Source organism: Lycium ferocissimum, chromosome 10 (genome assembly GCF_029784015.1).
Source record: "Lycium ferocissimum isolate CSIRO_LF1 chromosome 10, AGI_CSIRO_Lferr_CH_V1, whole genome shotgun sequence".
Taxonomy (NCBI): domain Eukaryota; kingdom Viridiplantae; phylum Streptophyta; class Magnoliopsida; order Solanales; family Solanaceae; genus Lycium; species Lycium ferocissimum.
In genome coordinates, this window is record NC_081351.1 from 10,082,430 (window position 1) to 10,101,555 (window position 19,126).

Consider the following 19,126-nt stretch of genomic DNA (forward strand, 5'->3'; position numbering starts at 1 on the left):
TTGTTTCCGGCCCCGAGGCGATCGGGTGTGTTTTGGGTCGTTGGTTGAGATTATGGAAATTCAAGGAATTGGAGTTGACCTTGGTCAACACCGGTTTAAGATGACCTCTTTTTGGAATTCTGAGTGCGCGAGCAGGCTCGTAGCATGTTTTATGATCAAAATGCATCTATGGTTTGTGTCGGGGAGGTTCCGGATGAGTTTCTGTAATCTCAAAAACTCTGTTTTAACATCTAAAACTCATCGGGAACCTCCCAGAACAAACCATAGATGCATTTTGATAATAAAACATGCTTACGAGCTATCGCTCGGGCACTTGGAATTCCAAAAAGAGATCGATTTAAACCGGTGTTGACCAAGGTCAACTCCAATCCATAATCTCAACCAACGATCCAAAACACACCCGAACGCCTCAAGACCCAAACCAACGGCTTGACTAAATTATAAATGACATGATGCAATTACCCCCAATGTTGACTTTGGTCAACCATTCTCATTTCTTAAATTAAGGATTTCCAAAATATCATTTTTCTTACTCAAAACTCACCCGAAAGCCTCAGGAATTGCACCACCCATCCCCACAAGTCATAAACATCAATACAAAGCTAATGGAACCAACAAATTTCCAATTCGGGTGCTATTTCTTTCTGTGACCATCTTTTCATCATAAATGGGCATATTAAATACTAAAACCGACTTAATTGTCAAAAACCAACCAAAGGAACTCTAAAATTAGCTCCGTCAATTTCTACATGTCATAAGTAATGAAATCTTCAGATTGTCAATTAGAGCACGTTTCCCCAAACGAGCTATTAATCCAAATAATTAAATGTCGAAATTTCCAAAATGAAACCTTCTCCCAAAGTGAACCAAATGATATCCGTTTGACTTCAAATTTTGCAAGCAAGTCAAAATAATTATTACTGAGTTCTAGAATAGACGACACGCAAAACAGAGTATTGATTCTCAAAACGGCTGACCGCATCGTTACACTATTATAGGTAAGATGTTTAATATAGAAATAAAGAACAGTAAAATATAAAAGAACCATGAAAAGAACTTGCCTATTGTCATAAAGGATGACTAATATATAGATTTATTAATTTCAGATTTAAATGTCAATCTACAGCGACACTTCTTGCTGCAATATCCTCCTTTAGCTAAGACTCAAGACAATAGTATGAGCAATTCTACACAAAGCAAAGTTACACCTAGGAGTGGCAAATGGGTTTTGTTGGATTTGGTTTGGTTGAAAATGGTTTGAACAAAAATGAATTGGGTTTCAAACCGCCCATATTTTATGTGGGTAAAAATATGGGTTGGGTGATAAATGGGTTTGGGTTGGTTGTTATGGTTAACCCATATTATACAAGTGTAATATTATTTCAAGTGTATGTTTATAATTTTTTTCTTTTGTTAAGTTAAATTAATTTTTTCATATAAATTTTAGGGTGAGGGGAGGGTGGGGTCGTGGAGGGGGTGGGGGGGGGTAAGAATTTTTTTTTCATTTTTTATAATTTTTTTATAAAAGTAAAATATATTAAATTGATTTTATTTTTTTTGGGGGCGGGGGGGGGTGGACGTAGGGGATGGGGGTGGGGGGTGGGGTGGGGGACCAGAAATTCTTTTCCGTTATTTATAAAAATTTTATAGAAGTAATATAGGAAAATTGAAATTTGGGGGGGTGAGGTGGTGGGTGGGGGGAAGGGGGGGTCATGGAGGGGGTGGGGCAGGGGTAAGAATTTTTTTTTCCATTTTTTATAAAACTTTTATAAAAGTAAAATATTTGAAATTGATTTTTTTTTGGGGCGGGGGGGTAAGAATTTTTTTTTCCATTTTTTATAAAATTTTATAAAGGTAAAATATATGAAATTGAATTTTTTTTTTTTTTTTTTGGGGGGGGGGGGGGGGGGGGGGTATCGTGGGGGTGGGGATAGGGATCGGAGTGGGAGATAAGAAAAAAAATTCTCCTTTTTTATAAGCTTTTTATAAAACAAAAATAAAGTATATGAAATAAAATAAAAAAGTGTGTGGGGGTGGGGGCATGGCGGGGTGGGTGGCGGGGTAAGGGTTGGGGTGGGAGGTAAGAAAAAAAAATTTCTCCCTTTTTATAAGCTTTTTTATAAAAGAAAAATAAAATATATGAAATTAAAAAAAAAAAGTGTGTGGGGGGGAGGCATGGCGGGGTGGGTGGTGGGGTAAGGGTCGGGGTGGGAAGTAAGAAAGAAATTTCTCATTTTCAAAATGAGCTGTTATTAGATCTAGTGTGTTCTTATATGGATACCCATATTTTACCCATATTTGCCCATATTTTTATGGGTTAAAGAGAAGATTGAAAATTTCATATTCCCACCAAATATGAGTGACCCAACTCACTAACATGTGGGTAAAATGGGCTAATTTTCTAAATATGGGCTCAAATTGCCACTTGCACCATGCCAAATGATCGACATTAAAGTCGACTAATATTGCTTGTCAAACAGCTAGGCTTGTGCACGAATCGGTTCGGTTCGATTTTGACCATCATCGAATTGAAATTTTGAATTTCGACTTCTAAAATTATCAACCAAACTCGATCCATTTTAGGTTCAATTCGGTTCGTTTTTTATTATTTCGGTTCGATACACAAATCGATTTGTTCGGTTTATTTGAAATTTAAACAAGTAACTATTTCATTTCAATTTTAGAGTAAATATAACAAAAAATAATGAGATCCTAAATTTGCAGCCTTATAACCAAGACATTAACCAAGAAAAAACCATAAACTTGCAAGCATAATAGCAAATAAATAGCAAAACAAGAGCTTGACAACTTGTGCAAGCATACAAATCCGCCAACACCACATTACATATACCAAATTAGTCATATTAGTCACTAGTGGCATATAAATTCGGTTTGTTCGGATCGGTTCGGTTGATAATTGAAGTCAACCGTATCCGAACCGTTACACCGTAATATTTTACAATTGCATTTGTAAATCGAAATCAAATTGTATTATCCGAATTGTTTCGAATCGGTTCGGAAATTCGGATTGAACCGATTTGTGCACAGTCCTACAAACAGCCACCAGGGGAAGTTGGATATTCAAATTAACAAAGTAACAAAATACATACTACTAGCAGATGGTAGCATTTCAGCAAGACCATATAAAGAACATCCTAACGGATCCGATAAAAGTTCAACATCACCGACAATTTGCACACGAACTTTACATTAAACTGTGATGTTTAGACGAACTTGCACGAACTTCATCACAATGTGCTGTACTTGGAATAAACTCCAAATTCTATTGTTATCACATTAAGCCCATAAAGATGATACCACTATCATCGAATTAAATAACAAACTCGAAATTCCCACGAAATCAGGATCCTAAAATACAGCAGCAGAAAGGAAAGGTTTAAAAAGTATACAACCTACCTACAACTTTCCATCCCCCGAGAGGAAATGGGACAAGTCTACAGCATACCTATAACTATACAGCTTACACCCCTCTAAATTACACTAACCAGCTAGCCATATGCTTACTGAATTCTTCCTTTTCAACTCTAGTCCTAGTCCTTTTTTTGTACATAAGGGAAGAACTGAATCTACTATGCACATTACCTCTCCTTCCTAAAACATTCAAATAAAAAGCCAAGGATGAATTGCCACCAGGCTTGAACCAGCCAAGAGTGAAACATATAACTGCTGATATGGTCAGATAAGATTCTTTTGCTCTGCCATGGGACTAAAGCCTCACTACACAGCAAAGATCTGGTTTGGATGTGATATTTTTACCATCGCGAACCTCCTTCCCCTACCTGGGCAGACTGGGACTGATATTTCGATTCCTGAAAGCTGCTTTGTTTTCCATAACCACCATTTGAATAACGGTTATGCCACTCTGGAACATCAGCGGCACTGGACGGCAAAGGTTCAGAACCTGATGAATGCACAGACTGTGAAGAAACAGCAGAACCAGAACTGGGTCCCTTCGAAGTACCAGCATCTGACTTTTTCGCAAAACGCCCTCCAGAAGCTCTTGCCCTTCTCAAGGCATGCTGATGTCTCGACTCGTGAAGATATGGCTGTATTACGAGGAAGACAGAATCAGCAATTGAGGATGAGTAAACAGAATACACCGAGCATATCTCGCACATCACCAGCATGAAATTCGTGCAAAACCATTTCAGCCAATCTTGTTACCTCACAAGAAAAATATAGCAATGGAGAATATGATATCTGAATTAATAGCCAAAACATTGGCATAAGGAGCTCCTTTCACCAAATTATATTCATGAGTGGCGCTTTCGACTGAACAGTTAAGAAAGTAAAGTGGGAAACAGCATTCTACAGAGATAAAAGCTATGTTGCACGGACTCTTCAATATCCCTGGGTTTATGTCATATATACACATAGTTATATAAAGTATGACAATTCTTTTCTATTACGCAAGATAAGACTAAAATGTTGGTGTTTATGAAGAATGAACTTTTATTAGTTTTAGTCAAATAACTTTAACTAATCAATATTATACTTTATATGTCGTAATATATATGTTTTGGCTGTATCCCAGCACCCGTATCTGCACTCCGATGCATAGCCCTAATCCTAAAATTTATGTAATGAATAATTAGACCTCTAGATACGCACCCGGAGCAGATACTGGCACCTGATTCCGAGCAACATAGGATAAAAGTAAAGTAATAGCAGATGGTCTTACTCTCTTTTGGGGGTGGCACCCAGGGGAAGGGTCGAAGCACTAGTATCAAATCCTGTTTACTTTATGCTACAGAAATAATATGATCAGTTACCTTTCATTTCCTCCTACTTTAAGTGACAAAAAAAATTCTCAAAACTGCAATTTATGCACAATGCTTGGAAAACCTGCTGAACAGTTGAATTTCTTTCTTTAAAATGAAAAGTAAGCTCAGGCAAAGAATGGATACATCTCTATTCCAGAACAAGCGAATAGGTACAAGCACTTCTAACTAAAAGAACTTCATACGGAGCAACATATCTCCAGAACACCCAGGCACATGTTAAAAAACATATGTTGCTAAAAAGGTCCATCGTGCATTCTTCAGATAACAGGAGAAAAGAACACTACAACAAGAAGCCCAGTGGATGAGGTACATACTAACCTTTCTCACTTTTATCAGCTTCTTTTCAAGTTCTGCTTTTGCACGTGACTCTCTTCGGCGCAGAATACCATGATACTGCTTGGCATTGACATAAACAGGCTCTTGAGCCATTTCATGGGGCAAAGGCATCCTCGGATGATGCATATCAAGTACATGAGGGGGGACCTGCACCACATTCAGTTAGGACCTTAAAATTTCTTGTGCTCAGCCACCAACAATGGCAACAAGGCCCAAGCACAACAATGTTATACTGGACTTTTTTTTTGTATTTTTTTTTTTTTTATAGTGGATGTTTCTTCACTGGCAAAGTTTTCAAGGTTGTTTCCTACTCTTAGGCATATCATGCGGAGAGCTAAATCATATGGGAATCAGCCAGTACAACCTGGCTGATCTACCTTATAAGAATATTCAGGTTAGAGATATTTCTGGAACTGATCGCCTGTATCTGTTAGTCGAAGTAGAAGTTGCATCCAGAATACCCCTTATACTAGTTGTCCAACGAAATTTTTTTAAAAAAAGAAAACAAATCCGTAGGACAACTATAGTATAAAGGGTATTCCGGATGCAACGAAGAAATACCCCATTAAAAGAAGAAATCTATTCAATTATTTAAAGGAAAGGGACATGAGCACTGGGCGCCACTGACTCTAATTCAATTAAAAGAAGAAATAACCCGTCCTGAATTTTCCTGAACAATAATGTTGTAAGATGAATGATTGCAAGAAGGATATTAAGCAAGTCACCAGGGAGAAAGTGAGTGTTTCTAAAATAAAGTTAACTATAAGGTATCATGGTTAAGCCAACACATACAAAGACTACACTTTAGCACCTGCCAAGAGACACGTCGAAGAACCACACAAAAGCAGTTTTCTATGTTTTGATATCCCTAAGGAGGGCGGACCCATGTTTAATTTTTGGTGCTCGAGCACCCATTAACCGTGGAGGATACTCTATGTAGACACATAGAAAATATTGAAGTTTTGGTATAAAATAATAAATAGCACCCAAAAAACAATAAGAGATGTTGGTGATCTGGTTAAAAGGTTGTAGGCTTTAGGCCAAGTCATGGAGGAGCTGATTAGAATCCTACTCAAAGAAACATATTTTTTGTTAATTTTAAGGTGAGCACCCAGAACGATTGAATCTTGGGTCTGCCATTGCTAAGGACATACTACGCTAAGCAGTCCCACAGGTATGCCATAGTTTAAATTGGCAGAGAAATTAAATTGTCCTCTTAACCTATCAGATTTATAATAAAGTAACAGGGGAAAAACTGAAAAAAATGGAAGTTAAGAATTTAAACTACATGCATACCATAGTTTAAATTGGCAGAAAGTAAAATTGTCCTCTTAACCTATCAGATTTAAAATAAAGTAACAGGGGAAAAAACTGAAAAAATGGAAGTTAAGAATTTTAACCACATGCATACCATAGGCTGACCAAAAGGTGTCATCATTCCCACGTAGTATGGGTCGGCATACAGATTTGGAGCACATGCCTGCATGTCAATTACAGAATAACATCAAAATCAGAAAGGAAAAGAAAAGGGAGTTAACCCCACAAGCAAATAAAACTTTTAAAACCCCATAGAGTCAAAACATACTTACCACTGAGTGTGCAACAAGTTCAAGCTGTGGGGGCTGTGTCAGGCTCCCATCACCCTTTGGAGGTATGCTTGTTGCAATTGGCTGTGAATTCTGATCTACTTGTGCATAACTCCCATCTAATTTTGAAACAAGAATGCATTGGCATTACTCAAGTAATTTATAGCCATTAAAACCATGAAAAAGATATATTTTTCCCATCTCAACCACACTTCCCTCTTCAACAATTCACCTTCTTTCCCCCTCCCTGCCAAAAGGTTTAAAAGAATTTGTATGCTGCTATGCCGGAATTCTTTCAGCAAAACAAGCTACTTAGAGCTATCAACAACACATTGGTCACTCTTATTCCTAAAACTTCACATCCAAAGACTGTTAAATATTTCAGACCAATAGCTGTTAAATATTTCAGACCAATAGCTTGTTGTTCTATAGTATACAAGGTCATTTCCAAAGTTATCTCAAACAGAATAAAGGGTGTCATAGATGGTATAGTGGGACAGAGCTAGTCGGCATTTATTCCCGGTAGATTAATATCAGATAACATAATTTTAAGTCATGAGCTGGTTAAGGGTTATACTAGAAAGAACATATCACCAAGGTGTATGATTAAGGTGGACCTACAAAAAGCCTATGATTCAGTGGAGTGGTACTTTATTGAACTGATACAATGAAGGCCGAAAGGGGATTGAGGCAGGGGAATGCTATGTCCCCCTATATATTTGTCCTGTTGATGTAATATCCGAATAGGTGCCTGGCTAACTTGAGATCTGAACCTGATTTTAACTATCACCCAAGATGCCAAGGGATGGGAATCACACACCTATGCTTTGCTGATGATCTCCGCCTTTTTGCAAGAGGAGACGAGAGTTCTGTTAGGTTATTACATGAGAAGTTTTCCCTATTCTCTGAAGCCTCTGGATTGAAAGCAAACTTAGCTAAAAGTCAAGTGTACTTTGGAGGAGTTGATGACAGTGCTAAGGCCAACATTCTGGCTATCTTGGGTTATGAATTAGGAGAGTTGCCTTTTAAGTACTTGGGGGCACCCCTATCTACTAAGAGGCTCACAATATTGCAATGCAAACCATTAGTAAGTAAGATTACAGCCAGAATCACTACATGGATGGCCAAATGTCTCTCATATGTGGTAGGCTTCAACTTGTGAAAGCTGTATTGTTTGGAGTTCAGGCTTAAATGTCTCAACTGTTTTTTATGCCAAAGAAGGTGATTAAGATGATAGAGGCAGTGTGCAGGAGTTCTTTGTGGTCAGGGGAAGCAACTATCACAAAGAAAGCCTTAGTGTCTTGGGACAAGGTATGCTTGCCTAAGAATGGTGGTGGACTGAACTTGTTGAATCTAAGAATATGGAATCAGGTGGCTATTTGTAAGCTGCTATGGGCATTAAGACAAAAGGAGGACAAACTCTGGATTACTTGGATACACAATTACTACATCAAGGATCAGGATATTCATTCAATGGATAGCCCCAAGCAAGCTGCTTGGATGATTAGGAAAATTATACATATGAGGAAATACTGTCACGAGATGGGAGATATTGACAGCTTGATCATTGGTGGAAAGTTCCATTTGGCTACTGCATACAAGAGACTCAGGGGTGAAGTGGAGAATGTAGCCTGGAACAAACACATTTGCTATAATATAGCTGAATCTAAACAAAATTTCATACTTTGGGTGAATCTACATGGGAAACTGAGGACTAAAGATATGCTGGTAAGGTGGGGACTCAATGTGGATCCTGTATGTGTGTTTTGCAGAACTGCACTGGAAACTCAGGAGCATTTATATTTTGACTGCCCTTTCACTAAGGAACTCTGGCAGAGTATTCTTAGATGGCAACAATGGAGCAGAAGGATTCAAACATGGGATAATGAATGGGCATGAGTGCAACAGCAGTCCAAAGGGAAACAGCCTAGGAAGGTGATACTCAGAGCAAGCTTGGCCACAGTGGTGTACAGCATCTTGGAATGAGAGGAACATGAGGATTTTTCAACACAACACCTTATCTAGAGAAGCTTTGGTGCACCAGATGAAACTCAATCTATGCATCAGAGTCAGACAGAGTCAGACCAGACAGAATCAGAGACTTTTTAGCTACATTAACTCATTGTGAGTTCAGTGGTTCTGGTAATTAGCAGTTTTTTTGTTGTAGAGGAAAGAATGAGAAGGGACTGAATTGGCTAACTCACCCTTGTTTTGTAAAGAGTTTACATGGTAATTAATAAAAGTTCCTTTAATTGCCCAAAAAAAAAAAGTTGTAAAAGAAGAAGAAAGTAACCAGCCAAATGAAGCATCAAGACAGGCTTCCAATCCTTAACAATAACAACTATGCCTCAATCTCAAGCAAATTAGTGTCAGCCATATGAATCCTCACTGATGACATCACTCCATTCAGAAAAATATTATTTAAAAAAAAGTACTAGAAGTTCCATATATTTTCAACTGATATATAAATCCCTGTCATGACTAAGAGGGTGTTTGGATTAGCTTATTTTAAGTGCTTATTGGTTTTTAAACTCTTTTCTACTTTTTGAGGTGTTTGGGTAAAATAACAAGTGCTTTTAAGCACTTACTTTTAGGCTAAAAAAGTACAAAAATAAGCCAAAAGTTGGGTATTTCCAATTTATGGCTTCTAGCTTTTAGCTTATAAGCTACTTTTAAAAAGCCAATCCAAACACCCTCTAAAAGACTCCAAAACATGGGATCTAAAGTTACATACTAAACATAACTAAAATATATTTTTAACTAAGTGGTTATCTCCTATATAGATCCTCTAAAGAAATAGATCTTGGACCTAACTCAACCTCAAAATCTAGCTCATGAGGGGAGGATTACCCAAGACTATATAAGGTAACTACCCATCCCTTTTTCATCCGATGTGGGACTCTTCAACACCCCACCTCACGCTCAGTTCTAGCCATCTGGACCGTGGGAAATCTAAAATGGGGCCCAATATCGGTAAATAAGAATTGGGATGAATTTTGCTCAAAATACCATGTAAAGAAATAGATCTTGGGTCTAACTCATGAGTAACTTTGTATAGGGGAGCCTATCCTTACTGTTTTTGTACAGGACGGCCTCACCTTTTTAGGGGTCATTTGGTAGGGAGTATAAGAATAGTAGTGAATTGGGTAGTAATGCTGGGATTAGTTATGCCATTATTTTTTATCGAGCTATTTGGTTTGTTGTATTAAATGAATAGGGTGTATTAGAATAGGAATAGTACTGAATAGGGTGTATTAGAATAAAAAATAGTTACTATGTATAAAAATAGTACTGAATAGGGTGTATTACTAATACAGGTATTGGTTAGGTAGGTTGGAAACACTAACAATCAAGGGATTAAATAATACCAAAGCTAATACCAGTATTATTTTCGGTAGTACCTCCTACCAAACGACCTAAAGTTGAGCACTAGCTTAGTGCTTGACAATTTTGTGCTATCAATAAAAATTATTTACTGATCAGAAGTTCAAGATTGAAGAGCTACCCGAATGCATAGGTATGGTACTTTGTAATTTTTCATGAGCATCATCATCTTCATCATTGGCTCCACCATCAGAATGTGACCGGCCATCCACAGATTGTGCCGGTGATGGCGAATCTAATGCACTTCCCCGCATCAATCCAAGAGAAACAGGATTATAGCCAGCAGTATTCCACCAAGCTTCAGAATATACAATGGAATTCGGAACATTACAAGTTCTGGCTTCCCCACAATTTGCACTTTTGGACTTTGATTGCATGTTTCTCTAGTTCTAGTAAGTTTAGTTCTTCGTACAACGTCCTGGCAGATAGATATAAACCAGAGCAACTCAGTAAATCAAGTTTAGGCGGAATTAAAATTAATCCAAGAGCGCATTGCTATAAAGTTCCATGTCCTACCAAAATGATCTAAACTGTAATGAAGGATACATGGGATGAACAGACTAATATTCAACAATCATACATTTATTTCAACTTGAACAACATTTTTTTTTTTATTTCTTTTCCTAAAAAAGCAATTGTCCTGAACCTTTCATTTCTACTCGTGAAGAACAAGAAAGCCAGAAGTACCCCACCAAAAGCTTAATGAAGTCTTTATTAAATTTTAAGGAACAAAAAAGAAAGTCTAATGAACTATGCAATAATATAACAATTTGACTAGATTATCCGGCAACAATAAGGTGTGAAATATCCAGTTAAAGGCAAATCACCGAAAGCTAAAGTAGACCAGCTCAGGAAACTTCTCATGGGACTTACTTTTTTCATATAACAAACACAAATAGCAAAATACACATGGAACAGTATTTTTAAGAGCGAAAAGGGCAAAAAAAAAAAAAAAAAAAAAGGCGACAAATTCCACAGGATTTGAGCCTTGAAGGGAAGAGCGAGACGTGAATCGTGAAGCGGTCACCTCTTCTGAAATGAAGCCCAATTTATGCGAAATTGCAAAGAAAAATACCAAACATCTATGAATCGCCTCTTCTGAAATGACACCTAATTTACACGAAATTGCAAAGAAAAATATCAAACATCTATGAATTTAGTACAACATAAATTAAGTTGCAATTAAAATAACTAATTTCAGCATCCAATACACAATAATGCCTATACTAAACTAACTTCTCAAAGTTGAGATTTTCTCGTGTTATCGCTTTGTGAGCCATTTTTTGATGCGCAAACTTCTCTAAACTGTGCATCGCTTTACCTATGAAGTGATGACTACTCGCTTCGTCGCTTAGCTTTAAATGACGAAGCAATGGCTTTTAATTAGGGCTGGGCATAAATACCAAAAATAAAAAAACCGAACCGAACTTCAAGAAACCGAAACCGAACCGAACTAGTTTGGTTCGGTGTTCGGTGTCTACCTTCAAAAAACCAAAACCGAAATAGCCGAATCGAACTTTGACGAAACCGAACCAAAGAACCGAAATTTAATACATTACCCAAAAAAATTAAAATAGTCCAGGCCCATTAAGTTTAAGCCAAAAAAAAAAAAAAAATCAATTGTAACAAGCCCTCTTTTGCTTTTGTATCCCTAATTTTTCACTCCAGTTGAGAAAATCAAATATCCTTAACAAAGAAAGGTGACTAGGATGTGTCTTTAGGATTAATGTATGTCCTTTATGTGTTTTCTTAATTATTCTTACTGTATGTATACAACACCTAGTAATCCTATATTATTGTTATGGTTTCTGTTTCTTGTGTATCCTGTTTGTTTGATTTTGATTTTAATTTGTCAGTTTTATGTTTTGTTGCTTTTGATAATATGAATTAGTGTAAATGGAATCGCTTCTAATATCATATCAAAAAAACCGAATTGAAAAAATCGAAACCGAACCGAACCAAACTTCAAAAAACCGAAACCGAAAGAACCGAACCGAACTAGTGGGGTTCGGTGTCCACCTTAAAAAAACCAAAACCGAAACCGAAATAGCCGAACCGAAATTTGATAAAACCGAACCGAAGAACCGAACGCCCACCCCTACTTTTAATAACACTATAACACTGCATAAATATGACATTGTACAGGAGATTTCTTACTCCATAAACAAGTCATAGTACATGCAGGAAGCAAATTTAACCAGATTTTTCAAGACTCCTCACACCGACAATAAACTTTAAAATTAAAAAAAAAATAATAATAATAATAAAAAAAAAAACCAAAACAAAAAAAAAAACAAAAATAAACTTAAAAACAAAAAAGAAAAAACCGACAATTGCTCGTTCCCTCACATCTTGCCACCCCACCAAACCCCCCCCCCCCCACACACACACACACAAAATCCCCAAACCCAAAAGAAAGAAGGAAATTTAAAGGTATACAGTTAAGTTGCTATTACCAAAATTAGGGTGAAAATTATCAGACTTCAATTTATCACCATTAAAGAAAACCTTTAAGAAGCTTTTTTTTCCCCAGTGAATTCATGGTAATTTAGATGCCTCAACACCGCTCGAAATCAATAATTCAAGCCTTTTCTTCTTTTCTTATTTTGGTTTCTACCCGGTGTTCGGTACCCACATTGGAGCTCGACTAAATTCAGATTCACGTCGCGCAGGGCCCAGTCTGGGGAAGCATTCCCTGCCAATGATTTTTCCATAACTAGAGCTCGAACCTAGGCCTCTGGTTAAGGGAAGGAGCAGCCCCATCCACTGCACCACATCGTATAATTCAAGCATTTTCAACTATTAACAAATGAGATGCCTTTACTCATAGAATTAAAACCCACCAAATAATTAACAAAAAATAACAAGAAAAATACGCGAAACGCCCAATTTCCGAGAAATTGCAAAGAAAAGTACCAAACATCTATGAATCGCCTCTTCTGAAATGACGCCCAATTTACGCGAAATTGCAAAGAAAAATATCAAACATCTATGAATTTAGTACAATATAAAATAAGTTGCAATTAAAATAACTAATTTCAGCATCCAATGCACCATAATGCCTATATTAAACTAACTCTCAAAGTTGAGATTTACTCGTGTTATCGCTTTGTGAGCCATTTTTTGAAGCGCAAACTTCTCTAAACTGCATCGCTTTACCTATGAAGTGATGACTACTCGCTTCATCGCTTAGCTTTCAACGACGAAGCAATGGCTTTTAATAACACTATAACACTGCATAGATATGAAATTGTACAGGAGATTTCTTACTCCATAAACAAGTCATAGTACATGCAGGAAGCAAATTTAACCAGATTTTTCAAGAATCCTCACACCGACAATAAACTTTAAAAAAACAAAAAAAACACCGACAATAAACTTAAAAACAAAAAAAACGCCGACAATTGCTCTTTCCCTCACATCTTCCCCCCCCCCCCCCCCCCCCCGCCGCCCCACCCAAAAACCCCAACCCAAAAGAAAGAAGGAAATTTAAAGGTATACAGTTAAGTTGCTATTACCAAAATTAGGGTGAAACTTATCAGACTTCAATCTATCACCATTTAAGACAACCTTTAAGAAGCTTTTTTTTCCCCTGAATTCATGGTAATTTAGACGCCTCAACACCGCCACACCACTCGGAATCAATAATTCAAGCCTTTTCTTCTTCTTTTTTTGGTTTCTACCCGGTGTTCGGTACCCACATTGGAGCCCGACAAAATCCAGATTCGCGCCGCGTAGGGCCCAGCCAGGGAATCACTCTTACAAAGGATTTTTTCATACAGAACTCTGATTAAGGGAGGAGCAGCCCCAAGCCCCATCCACTGCACCACATCCTTTGATGGTATAATTTAAGCATTTTCAACTATTAACAAATGAGATGTCTTCACTCCAAGAATTAAAACCCACCAAATAATTAACAAACAAAAAAACTTCATCCAGACAATTGACATAAAAATTAAACACATCTTCCCTAGAATTAATTCATTTATAAAATCAAAAATCAAAGCAAGTGAGTTAAAACGCAATAAAAATTATTATTTTTTCAATGACGGAGGTGTTCAAGATATGGATTAAAACCGAAAATTGATAAATTCTAAACACTTTATAAAATATAGAAAAATTATACATACATGTTAAAAAAAAAAAACCCACTAAACCTAGAATTCATTCATAACAACTTTAGAAAATCAAAATTTAAAAAAAAAAAGTGAATTAAAACACAATTAAAAAAAATTCAAGATATGGATTAAAACACCGAATTGATAAACTTTAAACACTCCCAAAAAAAAAAAGGCAAAAAAGTTATAAATACATGTAGAAAGAACACATACAATTGTGCCTGTAGAATTAAGGATAAATAAAAAGGAGCTGAAGTTTGAAAATTTTAAAGCAAAAAATAAAATTTTTTTCTCAATGAATCAAGAAATGGAATAAAACCCAGAATTAATAAATTTTCCAAACACTCCAAAAAAAAAAAAAAGACAGAAAAATCATAAATACATGTTGAAAAAAACACATACAATTGTACCTATAAAAAAAAAAGGAGGTGAAATTTGAGAATTGAAAGAGGGAAAAAGCTTACCAGTTATAAGGAAAGGGACAGTAGAGTAAACAGTGATTAGTGATTGGTGAAGAAGAACATATGAGCTTACTTTGGGTAAAGAAAACTGAGAGAAAAGGAGTCAATTTAGTTTCTTTTGTGAGGAGTTTATTTATGGAAAATTTTATTTATGTCCAAGTAAACTGAAGTAAGCAAATACCATATGACTTTTTTGGAGACTAGTAGAGCAAAAGCAAATAATAGTAACAAAACAAAAAATAACAAAAAAAAAAAAAAAGGCAAATCATATACTAATAATAAATTAATAACTTGGAGGGTGACCGGGGAGATAAGTCAATATGGACCTGTACGTGTCCAAATTTGTTGTAATAATTTTTTTTTTTTTTGGCTGTAGCGTTTAAAAGTTTTTTTACTACATTTGGGGAAGTGGAAGGGGAAGGAGAAATTGGGGAGGAGATTATAATGTGGAGATTAGAAAACTCACCAACAAGGTAAATGTTCAGGTAGCGAATTAACTGAACTACTATATCACAAAGAGAAAAATGGATTTTTAATTTGGTGTGACCTGAAATTCCAAAAGCTATTTTTCCAAAAATTATATTTCATTCACGGAAAACAACAACATACATAGTGTAAACCTACATGTGGGTTTGGGGAGAATAGAGTGTATGCAGAAGACCTTACACCTACTTCATGGAATAGAGAGGTTGTTTCCGAAAGACCCTCGACTCAAGTAACTTATATCAAATTAATTAAATTAATTAGACAAGTGCAATACAAAAATAAAGAGGACATAAGCATTGCCTAGCATTTAAAAGAAAGCAAAAAAAGGGAACGGGTACGAAAAGGCTCATGTAGTAATAGGAATCGAAGAACAAGGACTACGAGAATAAGGCTACTACTACTTGTATCAAAAGAATAAAAGTAGAATGCACCAAATTACAACCAAACATATCCAGTAGGAAAGCGAGACAACGTTCAACTACCTATTAACCTTTTATCCAATTCGCGACCTCCATATCCTTCTATATAAAGTAATATCCTTGGTAAGCTGAAAATGTGTCGTGTCTTGTCTAATCACCTCTTCCTAATACTTTTTCGACATACCTCTACCTTTCCTTAAACCCAGCTTATCTAACCTCTCACACTTCCTTACTGGGCATCAGCCTCGCTGCTCATATCTAGTCCACAAGAGGTTACTACCACCTTATCCCAGATATCTTCATTCCTAATCTTTATCTCTCCTAATATGTCCGCACATCTACTTCAAAGACCCGCATTTCCGCGACTCTCGTCTTCTAAATATGAGAGTTATAACTGGTCAACACTCTGCTTCATACAACATAGTCGACCTAACCACCGTTCAGTAAAACGTACCTTTAAGTTTCGGTGATACATTCTTATCCCTCAATTATTGACAACTTTTAATTCTGGTCAATTATTATATACATTTAAGTTAAATATGTACTTTTGATCTCTCCTCTTATAAATTTTATTAATTTAATAGAATTTTAACTCTTAACCAATTTGACTATTCAGGTGTTAATATTAAAGTAGTATTACTTTCATCATAGCCATGCCTATACGTTTTTGTGTATGTTCTTCAAATTTCTTTTAAAAAAGCTCTAATTTTGTAAAATTTTCAGATGGAAATCAATTTTTAAGAGGAACACCCACAAATTTTCAGAAAAGAAAAACAACAAAAATCTAATAACATTCTTTTCAATTATATTGTTTTTTCTCAAGAAAGCATCTATAAATATTTCTCCAAACAGAAAGAGAAAAAAGATTTGCAAACTCCAACCGTAACGCCCCTCCAAAGGCAACCGTCAGTAGTAGGTTCCTAAGTAGAAAAAAAAATGTTTAGTTAGAGCTGTCAGCTTCCGTTTCTAGTCTCGAAGGTGATCCTATCACTCCTTAAAATGAGAATATTTTTTCTTTTTCACTAAAATTAGAATATATTACTCCTTGTGTCCCAACTTATACAATAATATGTATTTGTACGAATTTTGAAGTCAAATTTGTTACCCCTTTAGTTCACTTTTTATTTACCCACTGTACAAAAGATAAATTTGCATTTTCACTTGCATATATAATTTATTTATTTTAGACCCTTAATATTAGCTATTAATTCTCCAAATCATTTTCAAAGACTTTTTGAAATACTACTGTCATGAATATTATAATAAAATACGTATTTTATATATTATTTTCTTAAAAGAAAAAATTCTATTATGGACAAGTAAAGGTTAACGGAGGGAGTGATTTTGATCATAAATTCGAACATAAAATTCTAATATTTTTTTAAATAAAATTCAAATATTTAAAATTACGTAAAAAGTATATAACTCATAAACCAAAACAACAACATACCTAGTGTATTCTCAAAAAGTGGGGTCTGAGGGGTCGTTTGGTGCATGGTATAAGCTAGGATATCCCAAAGACTAATTTTTTTACCATATTTGGTAGAAAATATAAATTTATAAATTTATACCTTCTACCAATTAGAGTATAAAATGAAGGACAATCTTAAGGATGGGATATCCCACCTTATCCCACTTACTTTGGGATTATTTTATCCTATCTCTCAGATGGGATAAATTAGCCCCGAGATTATAATCCTGGTATTATAATCTCAGGATAATTTAGTTCGTGTACCAAACGACCCTTGAGAATATATAAATCATAATAATTGACAATTCAATTATTTTAAAAATATATGAGAACTTTGCAATAAATTTTATTTCATTTGATTTTCGAAATTCGAATGTGCCACATAAATTAGGATAAGCAAATTACAAACAGGAAAAAACTGTAATGCCCACATGACACGCATAGCATACAAACGCGCAAGATGCGGATGACTCGTCGCCAATGTATGGTCCCCCAAACCGTGCCCTGCTCTTCTAATGTTGCTTCCACAGCCACGTTGCACTATTGGTCGAAGAACTATACTTATAAAGCAAAAATATAGATATTGAATTTTTTTAAAAAATTATTCTGCTATGATGTGATGCAGTCTAGACCTGTCAAATCGGTCAAGAGGACCCACAGTCTGATCTATTTAACCATTGTAAAATTATTTGGTAATCAATTTAAGCCTTATTTGTTTGCATTTAATGTAGTTCAGCATCTCAATAGTTCTGACCTTAGGTCAGTAAATGCATTTTTATAATAAGATTTAAGTACATATTTAATTTGGAGAGATCTTAATCATTAAGGCCTCATTTGTTTTTAATATGATTAAAGCGTCTGAATATGAATGCACATTTTTACATTAAGATTTAAGTACTTATTTAATTTGGAGAGATCCTAATCATTAAGGCCTCGTTTGCTTTCAATATGATTAAGACGTCTGAATATGAATGCACATTTTTACATTAAGATTTAAGTACTTATTTAATTTGGAGAGATCCTAATCAGTAAGGCCTCGTTTGTTTTCAATATGATTAAGACGTCTGAATCTAAATGCATATCTGAATGATTAAGATGTTTTCTCAAAATCTGAACATTTGAATGAATAAGATTGTTTATTTTTCCAAAGATCTACATATGCATACAACAACAACAACATAACTAGTGAAATCCTACAATGTGGGGTCTGGGAGGGTAAAGTGTACGCAGACCTTACCCCTACCTCGGAAGATAGGGAAATTGTTTCCGAAAGACCCCTGGCTCAAGAGAAAACATGACGAGAAAGGTCAGAAAAGCACAAGCAGTTCAAAACAATATGAAAATGAAACTAACGAAAGCGAAAAAGCCATGATAAAGCAGTCTGGAAAAAAAAACAGTAGCTACCATAGATAAATAAGATAATCGAAGTACAAGAAACAACATATAGTAGCAAGAATCAAAGGACAATAAACTATAGATTAAAATTGCCACTACTAGTATGAAGGGATACGCGGGACAAATCCTTGATCACCATAATGTACACCACAGGTACACCTCTAGCCTCCAAGTATCTCCATAAAACCTCTATTGGCACTTTGTCATAAGCCTATTCTAGATCGATGAAAACCATGTGTAAGTCCTTCTTCCTCTCCCTATACTGGTCCACCGATCCTCACAAGATGAATGGCTTCTATAGTCGAGCGCCCTGGCATGAATACGAACTGGTTCTCTGAAATGGACACGCCTCTCCTCACCCTCATCTCCACCACCCTTTCCCACACTTTCATAGTGTGGCTTAGCAACTTAATACCTCTATAGTTGTTGCAACTTTGAATGCCACCCTTGGCTTAGCATCTACATATGCATAATGTGCTTATTTAAACATAAAATATACAATTCAAGTAAAAAAGTAACTAAATATTAAAAAAAATATACAACTAATAAAATAACACTATTATTTGATTGAAAAAATTAAACATTTATGTTCGCTAGTAATGGTGGAGATGCTTTGTAGTGGTGGTGGTGGTAGTTGTGATGGTGGAGGTGGTGGTAGTTGTGAT

General features: G+C 35.8%; 1 protein-coding gene across 4 annotated transcripts; it reads right to left on the bottom strand.

Annotated features, from left to right (window-relative positions):
• Positions 1-2,826: 2,826 nt before the first annotated feature.
• On the bottom strand, positions 2,827-14,141 carry LOC132032406 (nuclear transcription factor Y subunit A-1-like). Of its 4 annotated transcripts, none has more exons than XM_059422030.1 (6): positions 13,630-14,141; positions 10,233-10,529; positions 6,731-6,846; positions 6,553-6,621; positions 5,124-5,288; positions 2,827-4,067 (listed from the first exon to the last, which is right to left on the bottom strand). In XM_059422030.1, the coding sequence occupies exons 2-6, from the start codon at positions 10,486-10,488 to the stop codon at positions 3,774-3,776; spliced, it is 900 nt and encodes a 299-aa protein (XP_059278013.1). In that variant the 5' UTR covers positions 10,489-10,529; positions 13,630-14,141; the 3' UTR covers positions 2,827-3,773. The 4 variants fall into 4 exon arrangements, with proteins under 4 accessions (XP_059278013.1, XP_059278011.1, XP_059278012.1 ...); XM_059422028.1 differs by lacking the exon at positions 13,630-14,141 and adding an exon at positions 11,139-11,277; XM_059422029.1 differs by lacking the exon at positions 13,630-14,141 and adding an exon at positions 11,079-11,200.
• Positions 14,142-19,126: the final 4,985 nt, after the last annotated feature.